The 25,717-nt window shown below is 38.1% G+C and overlaps 1 protein-coding gene across 3 annotated transcripts; it reads left to right on the top strand.

The window, feature by feature from the left end:
- The first annotated feature begins 1,993 nt into the window (after positions 1-1,993).
- LOC114646578 (mitochondrial ubiquitin ligase activator of NFKB 1-like) lies at positions 1,994-25,618 on the top strand. 3 transcript variants are annotated; one of them, XM_051923653.1, is made up of 5 exons: positions 1,994-2,200; positions 23,592-23,712; positions 23,823-23,910; positions 24,043-24,163; positions 24,965-25,618. In XM_051923653.1, exons 2-5 carry the CDS (start codon positions 23,596-23,598, stop codon positions 25,458-25,460), a joined length of 822 nt encoding a protein of 273 aa, XP_051779613.1. In that variant the 5' UTR covers positions 1,994-2,200; positions 23,592-23,595; the 3' UTR covers positions 25,461-25,618. The 3 variants fall into 3 exon arrangements, with proteins under 3 accessions (XP_051779613.1, XP_028650670.1, XP_028650668.1); XM_028794837.2 differs by lacking the exon at positions 1,994-2,200 and adding an exon at positions 13,029-13,266; XM_028794835.2 differs by lacking the exon at positions 1,994-2,200 and adding an exon at positions 13,029-13,266 and having other exon boundaries at positions 23,583-23,712.
- The last annotated feature ends 99 nt before the right edge of the window (positions 25,619-25,717 follow it).

The following is a 25,717-nucleotide window of genomic DNA, read 5'->3' as shown; positions in this document are numbered from 1 at the left end:
TAGTGAGAGGGGAACCGTACCTGTAGTAAGGGAAGAGTTCATTATAGCAGTTATCATGGGGGAAATATGTGACAGACAGGACTTAACAAAGCTTGTAGGTATTGGATCTAATTGGCATGTGGAAGAATTAGATTTTGTTATAAGCTCCGAGATATTTTCAGCTGGTAAACTGAAATCTGAGAATAGGGTAGTTGGTAAGGGTATATGGGTGATAGTGCGGAGAGCATGTCATTGCAGAAATAGAGGAAGCAAGTTGATGGTGGATTTTTTTCTGTTTTTGAGTTGAAGAAATCCAAAAAAGTGCAGCAGTATTTAACAAAGGGGTAATGGTAGGCAACATTTTCTGGTGGTGTAATTAGCCTTTTCATTGTAGAAAAAAAGAGCTCTAGTATTTTTCCCTCCTGTATTGATAATGTTAGAATAGTATACAGTTTTGTCAGCAGAAAGAGCATTGTTGTATTTTAACATATTATTTGAGTACATTTCTTTGTGAACAACAAGACCCGTCTTTTTAGCCAGGCGCTCCAACTGTCGGCCCGAGGCTTTGAGCTGACGGAGTTCAGATGTAAATCAGGAAGCAGTGCGAATAAATTGAACAGTCCGTGTTTTTAAGGGAGCTAGAGTATCAAAGGCAGAAGACAGAGCAGCATTGTAATAGTCTACTAATTCTGATGGTGTGGTAGCGGAAGGAGAAACAGGCTGGGATTGCAATAAATCTATAAGGGTCTCTGGGTTTACATGCTTGACATTACGAAATGAAATTACACGCTGAACCTTTGTTTTACTGAGAGGTAAGCTAACATCAAATGTGATCATTTTGTGATCTGTGATAGTTAATTCAGTAGGAATAAGATTGTGAGGTGTGATACCAGAGCAGCAAACTAAGTCTAAAATATGACCCTTGTTACGAGTCGAAAAGTTGACAAATTGAATTAAATGAAAACAGTCAAGGATTTCATCAAAATCATTTGTCAGTGCATCAGCTGGCACGTCAAAGTGTATGTTAAAATCACCCATGAGGATGACATTAGTAGACATTGCAAAGTTGTTAAAACAGTAAAATGTTCTGTAATAAAAACACTTGATAGTTTAGGAGGTCTATATAAAACAGCAATTATAATAGGTTGAAAGTCCGCAGAGTTTGCCAGCTAACAGTTGAAAGGATGGATACACTGGAAGAGGTATCGGTGATAATTTTAAGTCTTTACGGTATATTATTACAAGACCGCCTCCCCTCCCCGAAGAACGGGATTTGGAGATGCAGACAAACTCTGGAGGGAGCGCTTGATTTAGATGAAAATAATCACCCGGTTGCTGCCAAATCTCCGTAAGGCATAAACAGTCCATCTTAGTATCTATGATAAAATCACCAATCAGCAGAGCTTTGTTAGAGATAGATCGAGTATTAAATAATTCAAACTTCAAAGCGTCTATGGACGTATATTCCGTGATTTTATCAAAGGAATCAGCACGTTATGATTAGCACATCGCTCAAAAATACGTGGGCATGTGCGTCCTTCAGACCAATGTAAAGGAATAAACCCGCTGCTACTCCTGCTGAGGCAAAAACGACGACGAGAGCCCCGGTGAACTTACTTTGGTCGTCGGAAAATGCCGCGGTGCAGCTGGAGATCAGCAGGCAATTCATAGTTTGTTCGAAGTCGATACAATTCATCTGGTGAATATTTTAGTTTTGAAGATGTGACTGCATTAGATAGCAAAGTAAACATAATAATCCATGACAACCAATTGAAGTTTATCATAGTAGATTTCCAGAAATCACCCAGGCAAATTCCAGATTGGAAGCAAAGCAATGTACCCCTTGTGTACCTACTCGGCCTAATTAAAATAACTCGTTAGCCAGTAGACCGTCACCACTGGGATTTCCGCAAATACTCAGCAATTGACGAGGGGCAGTTTCAAACACCTATTCATCAAAGCTAGTTACTTGAGCAGAGAATCAGTGAGAAAGTTTCCAGTTACCCACACAGGTTGCAGCCAGCAAAGAACAGTTCTACGAGGGCTCTTGTTAAGGCCGAAGGAGGCAAGGGACGCAGATGAGTGTTATCAGTTTGTAATCCAATGCAAAGGCGAAGGAAGATCCGATGCAAAAGGCGAAAAGCGAGTAAAAAAACAACTAGTAAAAGTACACAGAGCACCGGCAAGCAGCGGCAGACAGAAACGCCAGCGTTCACTTCAGGTAAAATAAAGTTGTCTTATAAAACTTTCTCAAGTTTTTCTCCCAACAAGAGTGAAAGGTCAGATACGACGCTTTATTCTTTGGAGGTGTTCAAATTAGAAGCATGGGAATACAACAGTGCCCAATGATGGCAACTTTGGTGGGAACTGCCTAATCAAAATAAGCAAGCTGCTTTATTGAAAGCTGTATGCATCTGATGATCACGAGTCTCCCAGTTAGGAGATCTTGTATGAGACATTACCTGTAATGTCAGCTGAAACAATTTAATGTGATACTGCTCACAGTTTGATTATTTGACAAAAGTCAGTAATTTAAACAGTGATATGAAAAGTAAGTACCCCCAGTCCATCAGTAGCTTACAGAGCCACATTTACAATCAGCAACTTGGAATTAATGTTTCCCGAACAAGTAATTTGTCCTAGTCTTCATATATCACTGTTTCACCTAATGTTTGAAGCCATTTGTTTGTGTACACCTCTCTTAAGGATTCACAACAGCATTGCAGTGGGTCTAAGATCTGAACTTTGGTTTGGGTACTCCAAATTTGTGTTTGGTTTTCTTTTTTAGTCATTCAAGGGTAGTTTTGCTGATGTGCTTAGGGGCATTCTTCTGCATGATTAATTTTTGTCAGAGAGATGGCCTCTAGAATAATCATTCATAAAGAGAAGTTCATTGTGGATTTGATCTTTGGTAGGCATCCATAACTTGTATTTGAAAATGATCAAAGCCACTTACAATATCCAGTTCTTGTGAACTCAAGTTCTACAAGAGCAAGGTTTCTTACTACAGAGGTAAGAATTTGATTTAACTGTCAATTGTTTGTTAATTTCTGACACATGAATTTACATTGCAATACAATAGGAAGGAGCCTATTTTAATAATTTTCTATTAAGTATAGATTATTTACTCTTTTACTTATTCAGAGAGACAGGCTTTTAGGAATCCGAACATAAAAACCACAGCTAAAACAGTAAGGCACAATTCGCAACCAGAAAGGTAATAGCACTAAATAAAAAGGCTAAAATGCTAACCAAAATTAGTATTCAAAGTGTAAAAGATCAAAAAAACTTTAACAGTGAAAAGTCTACAAAGAAAAGTTCACATGATATTTTTAGGATATCTGCCATTTTCAATGAACTGAAGTGCACTGCTTTAACCTTTAAATCACTGTGGCGGTGATGTCACATGCTGCATGTGGCAACTGCACCACAAAACAGTGGTCTCACTTAAAACCAAAGATTGTGTTGGAAACAACACAAAGTATTTTTACCTATTTAAATTCAGGGTTGCAGAGAGCTGAAGCTCTGAGTGATAAGCACCGAGTAAAACACATGAAGTAATTCTAGATGGAGAAGCCCATTTCAATGTTTTAAGTAATTGTGTATGTACTGTACGTATCAATGGCAACATATTTTTTGTCTTTTTTGTTATAAATTTGAGTTACTTGGATTCATTCAATGATTAATGAATGTCTAATACTAAAATATATTTTATATATTTATTTGTAATTCCTCTAAAAGAAAGACCTACACTTTTAAGAGGGACAAAGGTCTTTCTGTCTTCCTTTATTACAGTAACTTCCTTTTTCTCACCATTATGCTAGCAATATACATGTCATGCCCCAGAGTCCCTATCATAGGCTTTAGCAGGAACCTGGGGGTATGAAGTATCAGGACTGAGAGTCAGTGGGACAATGAGGGAGGCAGACACAGCTGCATGTAACAAATAAAAAGGTGTATTTATTGAAGAAAAAAAAGTCCACAAAGAAATTATTAAAAATGCATAAAAACACTGCAATGATGAATTAAGATGAAGAAAGAAAAGTTCCAAAAACTGCATTCAACACATGGCAGGCACCAAAGATAATGATCCAAAAAAAGAAAAAGATTCTGAGTCTGCTTTCTTCCCCTATCCAAAAAACTCGGGCTTAAAGCTGACTTGTCCTGGCAAATCAGAATACCTGTCCATTCCCTGCTAATACATCACCCTGCAGCTCACGTACTGACCTTCTTAGCACCTCAGCCTCCAAACACTACGGCCGCACCAGAAGAACGCTGACACGAAGCATGACGGGAAGCAGGCAAGCACCATCCTGTCCGCTCCAAGCCCAAGGAACACACCAGTAAGTAACAAAAGTTTTTTTTTTTTCTTTTATTATAAGGACGGTGCATGCAAATAAGCAAAGATGGATCAAAGTGCTTTTAAATTACTACAATTTGTGGCGTTTCCTCAAATACAGTGCAATAATGTTCAAATAATGCTTGAGAGAGTGTAATGACACAGTTTGTACAAATACTGCTTTTATACAGACAGGATTTATAACCAATCCACAAAAGTTGGGACACTTGTATGAATTGTTTTCAAGGCTTAGCTTGATTTAATTCTTGCAGGAGAAGCTGAAAGTTGTTAACCCAGTACTTGCTCTCTAAAAAAGGCCTTCTTGTGGTGTCAAGACAACAACCTTACTCTCGTCATCAGAAAAATAAAGGAATTGTTCATTGACTTTAGGAAACGGGACGTAGCTCATGCTCGCCCAATCTACATGGGAGGTGATGCTGTGGAGAAGGTCAAGTGAAAAGAGCACAGAGCAGTCATCAGCACAAAGGCTCGCCGGATGTGAAAGAAAGGCATGGTTGCCTCCTTCAGTACTGACCAGTTTCTACAGGTGTGCTGTAGAGTCAGTCTTTATGGGATGTATTACATCCTGGTTTGGCAGCTGTTCTGCACAGGACCATAAAGCCCTAAAAAGGGTTGTGAGAACAGCACAGATAATTACCTGCATACGGTTACCAGAAACTGAGGACATCTACAGTAAATGCTGCCTCAGAAAGGCACAGGATATCATGAAGGACTCCAACAATCCTGGAGTGGAACGTTTCTCTTTCCTTCCCACTGGAGAAAGACCAGACCACCCATTCACGCACAACAAGGTTCAGAGACAAGCATTGATTGGCTATATATACATCATTAGTCAACAGTGTATGATTCTAGATTTTCTTCCACTGTAACGATTATCTGACTCTGTAGTGATCTGTACATTCATGTCATATTATTGTCTTATTGTCAGAATTTACAGTATTTATTGCTTAAATTGTGATCTACATCCTGTATTTTGCACTATAATATCTTAGTTTCACTTGCTGTACTGCGTAGTCCAATAACTGACAGTTACAGTATCTGTGATTTATTTACTGTATACATAGTTTTATCTTATCTGCTATGCACTTTTACTGATTCTCAGAACTGCCACTTTATTGTCTAATTCCCTAAGCTGTTACAGTGAGTACAACTCTTCATCAAACAACACTGTTCAATTTAGCAAACTGGCCTATTCTACTTCATGTTTACTACTCCAGGCTGTATGTTGTTAGCCATTGCACAGTATTTTGTGTTCTTTAGCATTTTTTGTTCTGTATTGTTGCATTACTGTACTGTTAATTATGCCATTAAATGTTAGCCAATGATTATATTTTTCAAGGTAGACACTCGTATAAGAATTTCATTATACTTTGTGAAACCACGAACAGACACCAAGACAGTTATGTCCAAAAACACATGTTTATTGTGCTTTCTCTTCACAATATCACACACAATTCACTCACAGTCCTTCTCTTCAGGCCACCTCCACTCCTCTCTTGTAAAGCTCCGTCACATTACCTCCCAAATCCGGCTCTCCTCATGGAATGGGGCTGCCCCTTTTATACAGTACCTGGATGTGCTCCAGGTGTTTCCTGACGAACCTCCTGTAGCACTTCTACCACAACAGTCCATGTTTCCTGGAACGTTCGGGCGGCCCCTGGCGGTGGCCACGTGCCCCAACAGGGTGGAGCATCCCAGCTCCGATCTTGTGGCTCCCCTGCACCCCAGGGTGGCAGCCCTCTCGCGTCTCGGGGGAGGTATTGGCACTTTCCCAGTCCTTCCACGTCCCAGGCATCCCGACTGTGCAGCTGTCTATCACAACTTGTATATTATACTCTGTATATATGACAGTAAAGCTTTATATGATTGTTTGATTATATTTTGTATTTTAGTTTAGTTTTTGGTAACCTAAACCTATATCTTATCCCTCTGGTAGTTTACTGCATACCTTTGTACCATTTCAGGATATTCACTGGACTTGAACTGCTTAAATTTAAATAAAAACTGGAAAATGGACTGTTCTAAAGCTTCTGACCGGTAGTGTATATATATACCGTATATAACTAAATTGTTATGATTCTAAGTTTTTTTTGTTATTAATTTCTATCTTTAATTAATTTTTCATATTGTTGATACTTTTTCATGTCTTTTTTTGGGGATATCAGTTTATTTATAGAAGTGATTATCATTTCAGATCAAGAGGTCGTGAAATGTGACATCATATGGCATAGTGTATGATGTCACTGCACCACCATTATAAAATATAGTGGCACAGAGCATTTGTCATTTAAGTCTCTAGATTTAATCCAAGTAAATTCCCTTGTAAACAAATTAGTTAATTAGATGGTAGTGAGGGCTCTTTTACTTTGACTTTGACCTTTGATTTTTGTCTTGCATTTTTAGATTTTATCATTTATTCTACTCGTTTTCATAATCTTGACCTCAGTTTATCTAATGACTATTCTTTGTTTTACCCTTAGCCTTCATCTCTTTGTCCACACTTTTTCTTTGTCTTGCAATAGATGATTGTTTTCTCTAATCACAATAAAAATATCTAAAAAGATAAAAAAAAAAGAAAAGCATGAAGCGTCCATTGAACATACTCCAAACAACCAGGTTCAAGAAAAAAGTGCACCTAATTGTCACTTGTATGACCTCTAGTGGCAGAGAAGTAAGTTGTGACACACATTCAATTTAATTTAAACTAAAAACCCAAGTGACCTCTTAAGTGTGGTCACTAAAGCAGGGGTGTCAACCTCAGATCCTGGAGGGTTGCAGTGACTGTAGTTGTTTTAACCAGTTTCTTAACTAGTATCAAATTAATGCTGCTAACTAAACATCCTTCTTTTGCCTTAATTTTAATTAACTTGTGTTTCTAAGATTCAGGAGCCTTAATTATTTATTTTTTTCTTAATCAGAGGCCAAACAACAATGAGATGCAAACAAGCCAACAGATGACCAGCTATCTTAGAATTCACGAGGTCAGTTCCTAGGGTGCCACCATTTTTGCTGCAACCACGATCATAGTTAGAAGTTAATTCCTCCTGTTGATGAAACACAATCATTTAATTCTATGACTTGTCAGTGTTCTCATACTGCTACAAGTGACATTTCCAAAACTATTGATTTTCTTTTCCTTGAGACCACTATTAACATGTTTTGTGTTCCAGAACAGGGGCCTCATGCATAACGCCGTGCGTAGAACTCACACTATAACATAACGTAAGCACAAAAGCAGGAATGTGCGAACGCACAGAAAAATCCAGGTGCAGGAATCTGTACGTACGCAAACTTCCACAGTCTTCTGCTACATAAATTCCGATCAGCGTGAAAAGTAACGCACGCGCCTTCTGTCCCACCCCAACTCCTCCGAGAATTACGCCTCTTTGAATATGCAAATCAATATAAATAGCCCTTAAGCTCTGCCTTCTGTGAAAAGACAATGGGAAAAGCACGGGGGAAAATATAAGAATTTCAGCGAATACCAAATGGAGGCAAAGGAAAAACGTACTATTTGTTGGTTTAAATAGTGGTATAATCAACAAAATGAAGTTGATCAAGTGACAGAGTGTCGGAGAAACTCGAAAGCTCAAGTTCACAAAGTCGCACAGTGCCCGAAATAAAAAAGAAATCACATATCAAAGTCGCCGTGAAAAGGCAAGTCGTAGCCCACCGTCTGATTGTCATATGAAAGCTTATTAGGGTACAGAGAAAAAAAATAGGCACACAGTGGGGGAAAAAACCACGAAATGTCAACTTTAATCTCGAAATTTCCACTTTAATCACGTAGTTTATTTTGCCATTAAAGTAGAACATCATAAACTTCATCTTAAAATCGTTTAATTTACTAGTTTCTCAAATCCCATTGTAACTAAAGTAGCACATTAAATGTTTTGTTCTGTATTTGATCTTCTATGTGCTCTGTGTGTAAATCACTACTTGCTTCTTAAACGGGCTTTCTTTTTCTCCGACAGGACACAGAATCCATTACATTCATGATATTACAGCTCTCTGAATAATTAAAATACTGAGATGTATACGTGATATCTTTTTCATGATGATAGGAGTTAAAGCATGTTATTAAACATGGGAACACGGTGGCGCAGTGATTGTTCATATCTCACGCAAGAGGCTTGCTGCGCTATGCGCGACCTTCGATGAAATAATTTATTGCAGCAGTACTGTCTCTTTCAAACGTACTAACCTCCAATTCCTGTCCTTACTTTTCTTTCTCCAAATACCCAATCGCCACACAATCAGCTCTGTAATAGACGTGAAGCCATTTGTAAGCTTAGAACGCCGATTCTTCAGCACTTTTAAGGAACATTGAAATATCTTCGTAGTACATGTTTAATTATTCTATCCGTCTATCCTTCCAGTGTCGCGTCAGCACGAGCAAGAATACAACGCAATGCAGGAACAATCCATGAACTAGCTAGCGCTGCGGCACCGTGTCCTCGCATGTTTAATTATTAACAATACAGATTATTTGTGCAATATTATAACTGTATCCCAAGTTTACAGTGAAGTGATTGTACTTATAAGTCCAAACAGTTCTACAAGGAGCACTTGATGGACTGATTTAGTGTGTTTATAGTTCTTGGGATGAAACTTTTTCTAAACCGCGAAGTCCGTACAGGGAAGTCTCGGAAACGTTTTGCCGTGGCTGAGTCAGCGTCTGCTTCATGCTGTATACCGATAATTCTCTTTCCGATCAGCTGCTGCTGTGATTCCCTACTCAGATACAGTGATATAAATACTCCGCGTGGTGCAGTGAGAGTAATATGAAATAAGATGATCTGCTGTGGCAACCCTTAACGGGAGCAGCTGAAAGAAGAAGAAGATGCATTGAGAGTAACAACGCTAAAGCAGTTATGGTATTTGGAATACTATGGCTATTCCCTGGACCATTATATTGCTGCAGGTTAATTACAATCAGATGCATTAGACTAATAAACAATATGCAGATAGTTTCAGTGTATTTATAAAGCCGCGTCAGGAATGTGGGTCTAAGAAAGAAAGGGTGACCACACAAGAACAGTAGCACTGCTTTGACGCTGGGTGCCACCAGTCTGCAAAACCGAGCGGAGAAATTACGTATGCCAGGGTATGAGGTACCGTGGAAAAGTGCGTGGCTTTACGCCAAGTTTAGGTTTTATACATCGCGATTTGAGCGTGGAAACGTTCGTACGCAACATTTCTGTGCATACGCATCGTTTATACATGAGGTCCTAGGTCACTATTTCTCAGACTTTCACTCTTTCCTTTTCAAGTATATTATTAAACTGTTATTGTATAATTAACAAATGCAAATGGGATCAAGTGATGGTCTCCTGTTAGGTCACTTTACATCTCATTATTACTGTTAAGTTTTATGAATCTTAAAAAAAACAAGTCACTAAAAATTAATGCAAAAGAAGTAGATTCTATTAGCAGCAATAATTATATCAGAAAAGAATAGTTTGTTAAGATTAGAAATTTTTCAGTTGTCACAAAAATTGTGAGATAATGTAAGCAAGGACAGGCATGTTTCTAGAATTCACAGAAAAGCTGAGTTTACAGAGAAAGGAGGTAAAACAAGGTGAGAAAAATTGATTTAATCATGTCTTAGAACTGAATATATCACAGTAAATTCATTATTCATGATAGAGAAATGTGGGTTTCCTCTGTGTGCTCCGGTTTCCTCCCACAGTCCAAAGACATGCAGGTTAGGTGCATTGGCGATCCTAAATTGTTCCTAGTGTGTGTTTAGTGTGTGTGTGTGCCCTGCGGTGGGCTGGCACCCTGCCTGGGGTTTGTTCCTGCCTTGCACCCTGTGTTGGCTGAGATTGGCTCCAGCAGACCCCCGTGACCCTGTGTTAGGATATAGCGGGTTGGATAATGACTGACTGACTGACTAATAGAGAAAATTAATAAGGATTATGTAGATTTTAAAATTATCAGGCATATTCTGTTTGTAAGGCAAATAAAATTGAAAGAAAACAGGACAGGATTATTTAAAATCTTTAGGGATTAATTGTTTCAGCACACTTATTAAGATATGGAGTTATCTCAAAGTTATTATTGTATAAAGTTATTTGGAAACTTTAAGGCTAAGTGTGAAAATTAAATATAGCATGTAAGCCAGGGGTCTCCAACCTTTTTTCCCCTGAGAGATACTTTTACAAAATGAAAATGGCAGAGAGCTACTCATGTTTTTTAAGGTTTATTCTCATAGCTCATTTCAACCCAAACAAACTGAATAAGCTTGTTTTGCCTAAACATTTTCAAAATGTTGGTGTCCACAACTCACATTTTGCATTAAAACATCACAAAAAATATTTAGTTCACCTGCAAGTGCATTTTGTATGCCTGTATGCATTTTCTAGTGTACTGTATCTCACACTATTGAAGTAAAACACAAATGCTGTCAAAACAAAAAATGCAATTCCAAATACACAGATATTTACTTCATTTGTCATTTTGCTACATGTCACAGTTTCACTTCAAAAGAGTATTCACATGTCCAGTTGCATGTGTGATGTGTTTTTTAGTTAGTCAGATGACTGGCACTGCATGGAGTCAACAGGAGAGGTGTATGGTGGAGTGGAGCCACTTAGGTTGACTCTTATGGAGTCATTTAAATGTTCATCTGTCAGTCTTGTTCTGAACTTTAATTTCAGGACATTCATGTCAGAAAAGGCAAACTCACAGAGGTATGTAAACACAAACAAAGCAGACATTTTCAGAGCTGCTTGGTGAAGATTCTTCTAGTTCTCTGGCTCTACTGAGCTCCAGAAATGCTGAGAATGCTGTTGAGACTTTAACTGCACATTATTTTGAAGGTTTACTAATAAATAATATATAAAATCCAATGTCTGTCTGTCTGTTCGCTTTAAACAAGCGAACTACTTAACGGATTTAGATCGGGTTTTTGTTTATAATTTGCTTGAACATTCCGGATGATTTTAGACTTCTCTCATTTCGCCGTGTGTCATAGTTTGCTTGCTGTACCGATTTATTTGCGCGATTCCAAGAAACACGCAGCGGGTCGAGTTGAGGGATGTTTGGGGTGGCTCTCCTCACTCACTCGCCAGTGTACCTTAACTCCGCTTAGTTAGCGAACGTGAGAACAATTAGATTAAACTTTGTTTGATATTTAAAGTAAGGTGTTACTTAGGTCTTGATGAACTTGAGTCCGGATATTCTCTTAAGTGTATGACACATTGAAAAGATTGATTGCAATTCAGATTGTGGATCGTGATATGATTTTTTGGAAAGATCGACCACCCCTAATTTGACTAATCAAGTTTTCAAATTTATGTGGGATTCATTAACCCTTTGGCGAGCTACCCGTAGCTCGCGAGCGACGTGTTGGAGACCCCTGATAAGCTATACTGTACTGTACTTTGATGAGGTGGTCTTAGAAACAGTGGGGTTTTTTTTTGCCTTATATTTTACAAGCACGCTTCTGTCCAGTAGGTGGCGGTAATGCACCATGATTTGATTTACCCAAGTGCTATTAAAAAGATGAACAAGAAGCGGCAGAAGTAAATGGTTATAATTACAGTAAAAAAAGTGTCTTGAGGTCCTGTAGTATTGCTGATTTTGACACCTGTGTGCTATAGACGCAGCACTGGGGTTCCAAATATTTAAGGTTTGAGCACTTATAGCAACTTCGCTTCAGTTACTGCTGTTGCCTCAATATATTTTAACTGCCAGAGTTTCAGTTTGTCAAAAGTAGCTGCCAAGAAATACAATCCATTTCATACAGTGTAGTTGGTAGTGCCGCTGCTTCACTCCTCCAACATGGATAGAGGATAAAATAGATAGATAGATAGATAGATAGATACTTTATTAATCCCAAGGGGAAATTCACATACTCCAGCAGCAGCATACTGATACAAAAACAATATTAAATTAAAGATCGATAACAATGCAGGTAAAAACAGACAATAACTTTGTATAATGTTAATGTTTACTCCCCCCCCCCCCCCCCCCCCCCCCCCCCCCCCCCGGGGGGTGGAATTGAAGAGTCGCATAGGTGCATGTGTGAGCCCAACAAAAGAACGCACCCCGGGTTAGATTTCCATCTTGCTCACCCCGCTCCCCGTGAGCTTCAACTGGACAATTTGAAGATTTCTGTACTTTTTATGAGAACAGCATAATACAATTATTTTATATATTTCTATTGTGCAGTACTTTTAAATTGGGTTTTACAATACGTATGGTAAAAATAACATTGGTAAAATGCAATACAGCTTAATTTTTGCATTGCAGTCTTCACTCTAGGAGCAGGACGTTGGGAACTAAAAGACAGTATCGGCTCCTCCCCGCGATCACTTATATTTCAATACAAGCAGGCATCGTTGGGCGCAAGAAAGGTACAGCAGTGGCTGGGGTTTACACCAACAGTTACTAACACGTGGGTAATTTGGATCAGCCAATCAAGCTTACGTCAGTCACAAGTAAAGGGTCACATATGTTATATTTAAGGATATTTACAGTACACGCTATACTATATCTGCAGTACATCTAGTACAGTTAGTACAGTACTCTAGTACAACTGAGTAGGTCTCTGCCGCGAACTCTGCAAGTTCTAAAGGAAGGAGACCAAAATGTTGCCGAGTGAACGTTGTTAAGGGATGTTAGTCTACTTGGGCTGGCGCGGCACATGATGATGTCATCAGGCTGAGTCAGAATCCGGTTTGCTTATGGTGTGTATCATTACAACAGTTTACAACACGACCAGCTTTGAACTGATTGCTCGAGTACTGTCATTATTAACATGAGAAACAAACGTCAGTGACCTCTACGTCTATACCCAGTAGACGCAAACAAAAGAAAAAGGAAGCGAACTGTGAGGCGGGGATTTTTTAAAGTTATGTTTAGTTTTAGTTTCAGGTGACTAGAGGCAACGAAAAAGTTTGTTAACACTCCTAAACAAGGTGAGTGGGCTTAAACTTAATAGAACGTGTTTGTGGCTAACGATATTTTACTGCCGATAGAAATCATATCATTGTCTGTAGCCGTCTTCACAGAATGTGTATGTCAGATACTCAGTAATGAGACGGTACTTTGAGACGTAGCAACGTCTTCCGTAAAAACTGCAAAACGACAACTCCTTCTGTTTGAAAACATCCACATCAAACTTGTGTTATGTTTAAGCGAACATTTTCTGTAACAATATGTTTACGCGTAGTTCGATCGTGTCTGTGAATCAGTTATTAATTTGCTCATCACCGATCACGATTACTACATGTTTTAGTTTTTTCCCTTCTTTTTCAATAACTAGTCGCCTGCTTCTAGTTTAACAAAAATGTGAAAGCTGTTGAGTCATTACCATGTAAGTGATTCAACTATACGTGTTAGTTGCTAAGCCTTCTACGGTGGAGGTCTGACTGTCACTGGATAACGACATATCTTTCGTTGTTTGCTAGATAGCTTTTCACAAGCGAATGGATAAAAAAGCGTTACAGAGAGTGTAACGATTTACTGTCAGACATAAAATGGATTGGAAAAGAAGTTGGTGCAGGTTTTCATTTCAGATTGTTTCCCATTCAGTTGCAAGTCGTAATTAAACTAAGTTGAGCCCGGTATCATTTACCGGCTTCTTTCAACATTTGATGTGGCCATCTAGAGATGGTTATTAGTACTTCATTGACTCGTCCATGTGTCAGTCGTATTGCTTAGTACAAATAAGTCGATTTGATTTTTTTTTTGTCTGAGCTGGTTGGCCAAGAGTTTCGTTTCTTGTTTTTTTCCAAATATAAAATATACAGTATCAGAACAAATTAACTTGCAGAGTAGCGTCTTATCATTTACTCATTGCTTCTTTTAAAACCCGTTTCCCTAAGCAATTTTACCTACTGTATCTTTCAGATTTGCATAAAGGTCAGTGTAGGTAACAGTATTTTTCCATTTATAAGAGTGATTGTAAAGCATAAATAGTGTTGATTATCAAGCAGACGGTAGCAGTTTCAGTATCAAATTTGGGCTGGGCGAGAAAATGTGTATACTGGCTCAATGGCTTCCCACAGATACTGAGGATGTTATAATGTTTCAGCATCATTTAGTGATTATAAAATTGTAAGACTATTCAGCTTATTCGTTTTTTTCTTTGTTTGCCAGCTGTAGTTGTATAGTGCAAAGTTCATAGTTCAGCAGACATCTCCATGCACACTGCATATGCTTGGAAGTGGCTAAGGTTGTGTCCTGTTAATCCTTATTAATTAATATTCAAGTGTTTTGTGTGTTGTTTATCATGTTTATAGCTGTCTATTAATGCATTTAGTGCCATACTGCTAGAGAATGGAAAAGAGGAAGTAGCAATTCTAGTATTATACACAAGCCAAAGGTAGAATTTTAACAATTGTTCCATTTAATAGCATCTCTGTGGTGCTTATATCGTGTCCACATTTTCAAGTGTGTTGTCATGTGTATATAGTACAATGAAATTCCTACAACAGCATACACAGAACACAATGTACTGTGTATACAGTATTAAAGGATGTAAAATATGTACAGTATGTATAAGAACACATACTGACCTGCGAATCATAATAATGTAACATTATCTCTTGTGGACAGAAATAGTCTCAGAATCTACACTTGAGTGTCAGTGGTCATACTGTATATCATTTGCCAGAAGGCAGAAAAGCAACTTCACAAGCATCTTGATGGCTGCATTTTCACATCTACATTTCTTAGTGAGATCACAAAAGGGAAAATCTGTCTTTTAGGTTACATAAATAAATAAAACATTTGAGTTTCCTTGTGAATGCTTGCATTCTAGGTAAGTGCTTGCTGTACAATCTGCAGTAGTACTAATTTAAAAAAAAAAAAAATGGACAGGGGAAGCATACACTGTGTGATTTTTCTCACTTATTATGCCTTTGGGATTTCACGTGTCCTTTCACACTTAATATTTAATTTGTATTGATAGCTGATCAGAGCAGGCATATCACAATGAGATTTTTTTTTTCTTTTCAAGTTCCACTTGTGTAAAAATCTTGCACGATTGTTTATTGAGATTATCGGGTGGGACTTTACGGTGCCAACCAGTTTGACTTGTGAAGAATTATGTGTTCTTCTCTGTTTCTACAGTTAGCTAAAGCTCACTATCAATATTTTGGAAGAGTTGCTTTTAGTTTAGGACTAGTGGGCAGTGTTACTTTTGCTGATCTATTAAAAATGCAAACTTTCAATGCTACCTGAAATTTATTGGTTTTGCGCAATGTTCCTCAGTATTTTTTTTTTTTTTTTTAATTTGAAGGCCCAATTATAAGTTTTCTCAGAAGAAATCTCACTTTGTGGATGGCCACAATCTGACCAGTTTGTCTAACCCACCCTTTCTACACAGACATTTTGCTTATAGGTTTCCAGAAGTATAGACACAGAATTGCTTCCGATTGGTCAGTGGTGATTGAAACGCTGGACCACTCACACCTAATGGTGAACTTGTGCCCAGGGGCACCCTAGTGTCTTAATTTGGATATGGACAGGAGTCTAAAGAAAGTTTACATAAGCAACAGTGTCAGCTCTCCAAAAAATCTAAACTTTTTAAATGTGAAAAGGAAACCTTTAATGAAATATTCACCAATGTGTTGTCTCTTTTTGGCTATGGTATCAGAGTATGCTTTTCTATTCAGTCCTATCCCACCACCCCACCTACAGATATGCTTGAATGTTGGTATGTTTGTTGATAGCACTAGCCCTTACTTAAAGTAAAATGAGACTGTTATACAGTCTTTCTGAATTCTTGGATTAAGATAAAGTGTTGAAGTTGTACATTTTGAAAGGAATACTAGTATTAAGAACCCACAGTCACTCTTACAACTGACACTGGGGTGTTGTGCTCAAGTGGTCAATTCATGGCATTTTTGTGGTTTTATTTGTCATTACTTGGGAGCACAGTGATAGCATCTGCTGCCTTGCAGCAAGAAGACATGGGTTTACATCACTGTTATTCCCTGCATGAAGTTTGCATGTTCTACCCAAGTCTGCATGGATATCCTCTGGATCGTCTGGTTCTGTCTGGAAGTACACCAAACACGGCTGTTAATGGGATAGGAGTGATTGTGACACTGAAACTGTCTGATAGGCATGCAAAGAATTTTGTCCAAAATGTTAATTTGGTGCACGCCCAGAACATGTGGCCCAGTGACACTGGAGCTAGATTGCAACGTTCACATGTTGAATCTTGTCCTGGAAACATTTTGGACAATTTTAAATGAGATAAATGTGCTCAATAAAAGATTTTAAGTTGAATGATTGAATGCTTTGCACATATAGAGCTCAAGTGTATTATGTGCATGGCTGCTTTCCACTCCTTTTCTGAAATATTAAGTGACAGATCCTTTCCCCAATGACCTCTGGTGTCTTTGAAAGGAAGGGACATTAAAATATTTTTATACATAGTAGAGACTGATCAATAATTCTTCTGGAATAGAACAAGGTGGAAAGTGAAGAAAATTAGGCAGGTTCTATTTAGGAAAGTTTCTAGCTTTGAAGTGTAATTGTTCGTAGGATGCAATGACATTATCTGTGTACAAGTCTCGTAAGTGTTTTAATCCCGGACATTTTCCAGACATTAAATAGTGTATATGTTTGGGAGTGTGGAAAAAGGTGGTGGTCATGTAGAGGTGCAACAGATAAAAGCTTCTCTGTCTTGAAGTGCTTCCTGCATTGGTTCCATGTTCTGAGAGATTGAAGGGCAATTGGATTATTAGTGTAATAACGACAGCTTGTATTAATACTGGCACAGAGCAGGAAATATAAAGAAGCACTGCAAGATTTTATTTCTATTGCAGACTAGACTTTGAATATTCATCGATTTGTGCTGATTTTCAGGTCTTTATAGCTTGTATATTTGCTGCCCAGTAATAAAATGGAAAGGTGGGTAATGCCTTCTGCTTTAGGTCATTTTAGAGTTGCCGTTTGGATGTGTGGATGTTTCGAATTCCAAATAAATGAAGTTGTGATTGAGTCTAATTTTTTTAAAAGACTAGGGGCCCCTGCTCGCTTCGCTCGCCGACCCCTGTGTTTGGTTTACCAGATACAATACAATTTATTTTTTGTATAGCCCAAAATCACACAAGAAGTGCCACAATGGGCTTTAACAGGCCCTGCCTCTTGACAGCCCCCCAGCCTTGACCCTCTAAGAAGACCAGAAAAAACTCACACAAAAAAAACCCTTGTAGGGAAAAAATGGAAGAAAACTTGGGAAAGGCAGTTCAAAGAGAGACCCCTTTCCAGGTAGGTTGGGCGTGCAGTGGGGGTCAATACAATACAGTGCAATACACAGAACAGAATAAATCTTCAATACAGTATAAAAATAAAAATTCTAGAAGTACGGAGTAGAATTTCACATTAGATGATATCACATAATATGATTTTGATTTTTTTTAAGTCCTGGAGACCTCATTCATCAAGCTGCCTCCCCCATTTTGCCATTCCACATCTGAAATAGCGCTAATTCGATGAAGGGATGACTTTACCTTAGGCAGGCAATCTACAATTTAAAGAGATTATTTTCTTGTGAATTGTTACATATGCATTATTTTCACTTTTACGTTAAAAACTTTTGTAAAAACAATACTTGTCCTTTATTTTCGGCCAATTGTGTGGTTACATCTCTTTCTTGCCAGACATATAATGCTACTCGTGTTGTGAAGGAGGGTTGGGGGGTTTTGGGCGTCTGAATACACACTAAGGATATGCCTTTGGATCATTTGCTGTCTTTTTGCTGCTTGCGAGCTGTCTCTTCTGCCTGTCGCATGTCGTTGTTTTAACAGCTGGGAACACATGATGCTTGTCTGCCAAAAGCAATCCAACAACTGCTTGGTTAGATGTCTGTGGACTCCTTTTAAATGATGGCTCACTGCCTGGTCTCATGTGACGTTGTAAAAACAATACTTGTCCTTTATTTCTGGCCCCGGGCATGGTTAAATTGTTTCTTGCAGGACGTATAACGCTGCTCGCGTTGTCGGGGGGTGGGGTGGGATTTGAGGTTTGGGGGCCGCTGTCACGCTGCCCTTCGATCTTTTTAAAGCCTGTACAGCCGCTGTCCTTTTTTTGCTATGGCCCTGGGACAATTTCTTGGCACCAAGTCTCATGTTTATGGTCCCCGCAAGACGCACCGTGGCAAGTCTCTTTGGTCTCGCGGGTCTTTTAAATGTCTTCAGAGAAGATCACATATCGTCACGTTGCTTTTGCTTTCCAGGACAGGATTTCTTTTTACAATAGAGAGATGATTTGTTAATGTATATGGGGATGCTTTGAAATAGGAATAGCAGCATGGGAAGGATGGTCATCTTAACAATCTTGATTCTCCCTGCTAATATAAAGTGGAGGGGTAAACCATCTACTCGCATCTTGTTAAATTTTTTCCATGCAGACAGCAAAATTTTATTGAAAAAGAGCTTTATATTTACTTGTAATATTTACCCCTATATATTTAAACTGATCTGCCAAGGTGACCAGTCCAATATTCACTGGAAAAAGCATGTTTTTTTCAAATTGATTTTAAGTCCAGATATTTTTTGAAAATCTGCTAATGCTTTCAGGACAGCTGGCACAGAATTTTGTGGGTCAGATATATACAGTACCATGTCATCTGCATATAGTGATATTTTCTGTTCAAGTCCTTCTCTGACAATCCCATTTATCTGTTATGCATTTCAAAAGTATACAGCCAACAGTTCAATGGAGATTGCAAATGGCAATGATGATAAGGGGCATCCTTGTTGAGTACCACGTTCTATTTTGAAGTTGTCTGAAATAATGCTGTTAATACGAACTACAGCTTCTGTGCTAGTATAGAGCAGTTTTATCCATGTTCATATGTTTGGGCTGAACCCAAATTTGTGCAATGTGGTGAATAGGTAGTTCCATTCAACAATGTTAAAGGCTTTTTCTGCATCTAAAGATAAGATCTCTGGGGTGTGCAATATAATGGGTGAATATATTATGTTAAAGAAACATCAAAAGGTTAGAAGCTAAGTGTCTGCCTTTAATAGATGCAGTTTGGCCTTGTGATATTACAGAAGGAAGCACTTCTTCAGTCCTTCTGACTAGAACTTTGGAGAGTATTTTTAACTTCATTATTCAGAAGAAAGATTCGTAACCAGCTGCAGGGGATGCGAGAGAGGCGAGATTGCGTTGGTTTGGACATGTGCAGAGGAGAGATGCTGGGTATATTTTTTTTTTTTTTTTTTTTTTTTTTTTTTTTTTTTATTTTATTTTATTATTCTATTTTTACTCTGTAGCACTTTGGGATTGCTAAAGTATAAAGTGCAATATAAATAAAATTTATTATTATTATTATTATATTGGGAGAAGGATGCTAAGGATAGAGCTGCCAGGGAAGAGGAAAAGAGGAAGGCCTAAGCGAAGGTTTATGGATGTGGTGAGAGAGGACATGCAGGTGATGGGTGTAACAGAGCAAGATGCAGAGGACAGAAAGATATGGAAGATGATCCGCTGTGGCAACTCCTAACTGGAGCAGCCGAAGAAGAAGAAGATTCAGAAGAAAGATTGGTGTGTATGATGCACATTGTAGTAAGTCCTTGTTTTTCTTAGGATAGATGGTAATTAATGGTTGGTGAAAAATATGAGGTAGAATTTTTTTTTTTTTTTTGTCTTTAGCTTCTTTAAATGTTGCTAATAATAGTGGAGCTAACTTATTTGAATTTTTTAAAATAAAATTCCACTGTTTAGCCATCAGGGCTGGATGCTTTTTTCACTTTGAAGTAAGTTTATAGCATCTAGTAATTCTGAAAGTGTCTGGTTCATCCAGTTCTAAACTATTAAGAGTATCTAGCTATGGTATCTGTAATGAATCAAATAACTAATTAAATTGAGTCTTATCTTCTTTAAATTGAGTAGAATATAAAGACTTTTATAGTACTGTCTAAACATTTAAGTTATATTTTTGTGGTCAGTAATTTTATCTCTGAAATTCCACTACCTCCTCCAGTCGTATTGACACTCGGATGGTGGGCTACAACTTACCTTTTCAAGTTGACTTTGATATCTAACCACTTTTTTTTTATTTCAGGCACTCTGTGACTTTCTGAACTTGAACTATTAAGTGCCTCCGCCACGTTGTACCTCTCCATTAATTTTCTCTTGTTTCTTATCCCACTGCTTAAGCCACCAAGTAGTATGTTTTTCCTTGCCTCCACTTCACTGAGCAGGACCTCCGTTTCTTATTTGTCGATATTCTTCTCTTTTACACATGCTTTTGCCATTGTCTTGTAACAAAACACTGAATGGAAGGGGCTATTTATATTGATTTGTGTATTCAAACAGGCAATTTTGAGAGGAGACGGGTTTGGGCTGTAGGCTCATGCATGTGTGTTAAAATTCACATTGATTGGATTTATAAAAGGAAAGTGCATAAATCTTTGCTTACATAAAGTTTTATGCACCTGAATTTTTTTGTATGTATGCACATATCTAGTTTTGTCTGTATGCCACCATTTAGTGTAATTTTTTTTGCAAGGCGTTATACATGAAGCCCTAGGTTTTGCTCCTGTCTTGCACCCTGTGATTGCCGGCATAGGCTCCTGCTGCCCCCTGACCCTGCCCTGAATAAAACTGGTTAAGAAGATAAATCCATCTATTATTTTATTTTGTTTGAATCATACTTGTAAATTCCTATAGGACTGTGAGCTTGTAAATCAGAAGTGTGCTATGTAAACTATATATTTGTGGTTTTGATCATTGTTGTTGGGGGTCAAGCAATTAAAATTTGGTCTTGTGTTCTGATGCTTTTCCGAAGATTATGAAGAATATGGTGTACTTCCAGATTCCATTAAATAATTACTGATTATTTAATCAAGTAGCACCCATAATCTTAAGTCCCTGTCATATTACAAAACTTTTCCAGCGATTGTTAGTCATAGGTTTAATTAACAAGTTGTGGCATGCTCCTGTGACTTTCAGTCATGTAGTTTGACATTCAGAGAAACTTGATTTAAATCTTGCCCAGGCAAAAGTAAATTGATTTGATTCGATTTTGTCTTAAGTTGTAGGGGTGGGTGTGTGCGAGGGCTGATAACCAATGGGCACTCACTCGGAAATGCAATGCATACAGTGCATCCACAATGAGTGAGGGAAAGGGGGTATTTTTGACTGAGCAAATGGACGAGAAGCTACAGTGTCTGGCTGATGTTTGTTATACCATGATAAAATGGAAAGGGATGGAGGTGGGGGAGAGACTGCAGCTGAACTTCCCATATGTGGCACCGCTGTCAGAATGCAGAGGCATCACAATGCTTTGGAACAATGAAACTGTTATATAAATTGTCATTTTCTTTGTGGCTTAATTTTGTAATCTGATATTAAGGTGACAAGATCCAGCAACATCAGTCGTTAAGCCTGACATGCCCTCCGACTAGAGGTTGCGTAAAGTACTGCTATCTTTATGTCATTTATCAAAGCCTTTTGCAAGTGTACAGTACTAGTTTACAATAATGCAGCACATTTCTTTAACTGTAGACAGAAGCTTGTAGCTTGTATCAGTACAGCAGAGTGGACTAACCAAATAATTTCTAATATGGGGTACTGTAAATGTAACTGGGTTTGTTAATTACAAGGTGCTACTCCATTAGGAGGCTCATTATAACCAGAAAAACCTTAAAAATTTGAGCTGAAGGGGAACTGCATTTGTCTACTCTGGCTTTTCATAATGAGTGCTTATCTTGTAAGCCCTTGCACAAAGTAAGAATGAATGTTCCTCTGTACATGTGTAGCAGTGCTTTCAGTACTGCTGGAAAGGTAACCTCAAATGATAAATGATTCTATAGAGGAACCAGTGAAGGTACAGGTGATGTTGAAAGTGGAGGGTGTGTGGTTTAGTCAGAAACTTTGTCTTCCGTATGTTTGTAAACTAAATGTGAAATCTTGCATTCTGCTTATATTTATGTGCTTTCTGATCCACAAATGGACCAGGTTAGCTGTTGGAAAATGCATTGTAGAAGTGTATGTCTAATTACCGTACAGCCTCAAAGCCATAATCGCAGTAAAATAGCCACCTTCACCACCAAAATAAATAATGCTAATCATGACACAAACAATTTACACTTGCTTTATATTAAATAGTCATTCGTTTATAATTCAATCAATATCAGGCTCTGCTGGGAGAAAAAAATCCTGGGCTGCAATTCAAAAGTCCCTGGGCTGAATAGGTCCATCCATCCATTTTCCAACCCGCTGAATCCGAACACAGGGTCACGGGGGTCTGCTGGAGCCAATCCCAGCCAACACAGGTCAGAAGGCAGGAACCAATCCTGGGCAGGGTGCCAACCCACCACAGTGAATAGGTCACATATTGTTGTTGCTAAGGTGTGGTGAAATTCTTTGTAACTTTTAGATAACCCTAGAAGGGGTGCCTGTGATTGCCCAATTTGGAATAAAATGCGCGTCCAGTCACAAAATAAATCCCCCTGGGAGAAATATTTTTGACTAAAACCACTCACGGGAGTAACTTTACATGCCTATGCCAAGTCTCAAAAATGTCTTCTTGGGTCTCTTACCTAATAGAACACTGATACAGTCACTAAATAAACTTCCCCAAAGGGAAAAAGTTTTGAGAAAAACATGACCTATGATGTTCCCCTGTATAAATGGGGGAATCTGTATAAAATGTGGCGGGGATGGGTTCAACAAATTGCGTACTCAACAAATGTATATTCAGCTTTAAATGTTTGATTGTTTTGGTACAATAAACCAAATAATCTTTAACTAGGAGCTTTGCCCCCTTTTTGCCAGAAATATTTTGAAACAAATAACTTTCTCTTTATTTCTCCTGACATTGCCCAAGAAATAATTTCTTGAAGACTGTTTTAGCATAATAAAAAAGCAGGAATGTTTAATAAAAGAAAAAGCAGGCAATGTAACAATAATAATAAGTAGAAATAAAATATTCAATATTAAAGAGTAATAAGCAGGTTATATATGATTGCAAAGCTTATTGAATACACAGACCATACATCAGTATTCAATTGAATATTGATTGAATTTCACTTGAAGTTAGCATTTACTTGTTCAATATCCCCAAATAAGCATTGTTATTACTGAGGTGCACCTATTAGTCCTTGTACAGTAAATGTTATGCTATATGTGATTATGCGTAACTTTAGATATAGTGCACATGAAAGGACTTTCTTCATTGATGCTTTTGAGAATTTTCACCTTACTGTTAATATCCTTTTTGGTCAAGATCTTTTATTGAACTAATTTTTTTTTTTCCCTCCTGAACTTTCAGAAAGATGTCTGATGAAACTTGCACCCCACTGACCCTTATCTGTGTTGGAAGCAGCTTTGCACTGTCTGGGCTTTTTTACCACTTGTACAAAAGAAAACGGGAAGAAATACAGCAGCTAAAAGTAAGTCAGAAAATGATCTGCAAAATCTGTTACTAAATAAGACACTGTTTCATGTTACTTAACTCCTTCTGCTGTTGTCTTTTGTTTACATGTGTCCTTTGTATAAGCAGAAAATCCCAAAGGTTGAACTTAATGAAGAATTATTAAGGCAATTACACGCATTGCATCACAATCGCCTCCCATATGTGGCTATAGAAGGTAAACAAATATGCATCTTTTTGTAATGAAAAGTTAGTACACTAGTCATAATGAGTACTTGGAAAAAGTTGTTTTCTAATTTCGGTAGTGAAAACCAGTTGCAGAATTTGATGTGCTGTCGTCTTGTCTCAGGTGTTGTGTTGCCAGATGGCGAACCTCTGGCCAGCCAGTATGTGCCAAGGTGCTATGGGGTCATTCAGCGAGTCATTGTCCAAGAATACAAAAAAGTCCTGAATAGGATTACAAACACCTGGTGAGTGATTATGGAATTATGACATGCAGTGTTTGCACAGCATTAACTTAATATACTGTGTATAAATGTGTACTGTATGTAGTTATATGTATGCATACTATATATTTGTGTGTGTGTGTGTGTGTATATATATGTATATATATATATATATATATATATATATATATATATTTATCCTTGCCTGCTATTGTCCTTCCTGACTTCCACATACTTTTTGTCAGTTGATCATCAATCCAGATATCTGTCTTATTTTTTCACATATGCCTTTAAACAGTGCCACTAGTGATGTGTTCAGGTAATACCTGGAACAAAGAGACAAACAGATATACCAGGAATTACATTTTGGAAACTGAATATTTGAGCAAATAAAGTAGACAGCAAACAAATACAACACACATCAGTATAAACCAGCTTGGTAGGTTAAGTGGCTGCTCTAAACTGGCACTGTCTGTCTGTCTCTCTGTCTGTGAGTTTGTGTGTGTGACTGGACCCTGCTATGGACTTGCACTGTGTCCATGGCACTTTCTTTGCTTGAGCATGAAGCTCCCACGGTTGACTTCGGCACCCCTTGACCCTGAACTGGATTAAGTGGATTTGAAAATGATGCATTGTTTTGTTTTAATGCAGTGTTGAATTAATTTTCTGTTACTTTTTACCAAAAACTAGTCCCCTCTGTCATGTAGTAGGAAATATGATGCCACTCTACAGAATAAGTTTCAAGAGAAAAAAATCTTTTATTGCACTTCTATTTTCTTCTTAAGTTAAAATTTAAGGAATTGTTTTTTGTTTTCCCTTTTGTAGGAATACTGCAAAACATAACCGAAAAGAGACGACCAACACGGTACCATTCAGTCTTGTTCCTGCAGGGATTTACAGCACACCAGTGACTGTGCACGTGGAATCTCCTATGACTGCTACAGATCTCTACCTGGAAATGGTTTACAGTCGTATCCGCAAAGCCAAGGAGACCTTTATGGGTTATTTTGAGCAAGAGATGAGTGGTGAGAAGCCTTGGTGTTTGGAGGAACGGGAGGAGATGCTTAAGGTTGGGAGTACACTGACTGGCTTTGGAGAGCTCATAATGGACTCCAGTCGGGTGCTGCGGCTCCGGCCACCTCAGAATGGACAGAAGTACCTGCTCATCACGTCCAGTTACCAGTCCTACCTGCAACAGCATCAGTCTTCAGTGAACATGTGGAAGATGCTGACTGCTGTTTTTGGCCTGGCGGGTGCCACTGTGCTCTTGGTGTTCCTATATAGGAGATATCTCAAAGAGTCAGAAAAAAAGGGTACATAGTTTTAGTGATCATTATATTCCTTCTTGCATTCATTAGCTTGTTGCGCTACTACTATTGCCAAAACGTTTGCATTGAGAAAATCAACAATCAAAATTATAATAGTGCTATAGAAATGAAACCTAAGCAACATTCATATTGAAGACAATTAAATAAACCAGCAATGATTTGTATACATTTTTCTTGATGTATGGTTCAGAAAGGAAGATTAAGATGAGTAACTTGTACCTCATTTTGGAGCTTTAGGGCAATAGGAACA

The sequence above is a fragment of the Erpetoichthys calabaricus genome, chromosome 2 (assembly GCF_900747795.2).
Source record: "Erpetoichthys calabaricus chromosome 2, fErpCal1.3, whole genome shotgun sequence".
Lineage (NCBI taxonomy): Eukaryota > Metazoa > Chordata > Cladistia > Polypteriformes > Polypteridae > Erpetoichthys > Erpetoichthys calabaricus.
The sequence above is the reverse complement of the archived record's forward strand: the minus strand, read 5'-3'. Positions and strand labels throughout refer to the sequence as shown.

Excerpts from the sequence above, each read along its gene's own strand:
- LOC114646578 (XM_051923653.1), top strand. The coding sequence starts at position 23,596 with ATGTCTGATGAAACTTGCACCCCACTGACCCTTATCTGTGTTGGAAGC. Across the intron at positions 23,713-23,822 it reads AAGAAATACAGCAGCTAAAA|AAAATCCCAAAGGTTGAACT; the intron begins GTAAGTCAGAAA and ends TTGTATAAGCAG. Across the intron at positions 23,911-24,042 it reads CCCATATGTGGCTATAGAAG|GTGTTGTGTTGCCAGATGGC; the intron begins GTAAACAAATAT and ends GTCTTGTCTCAG.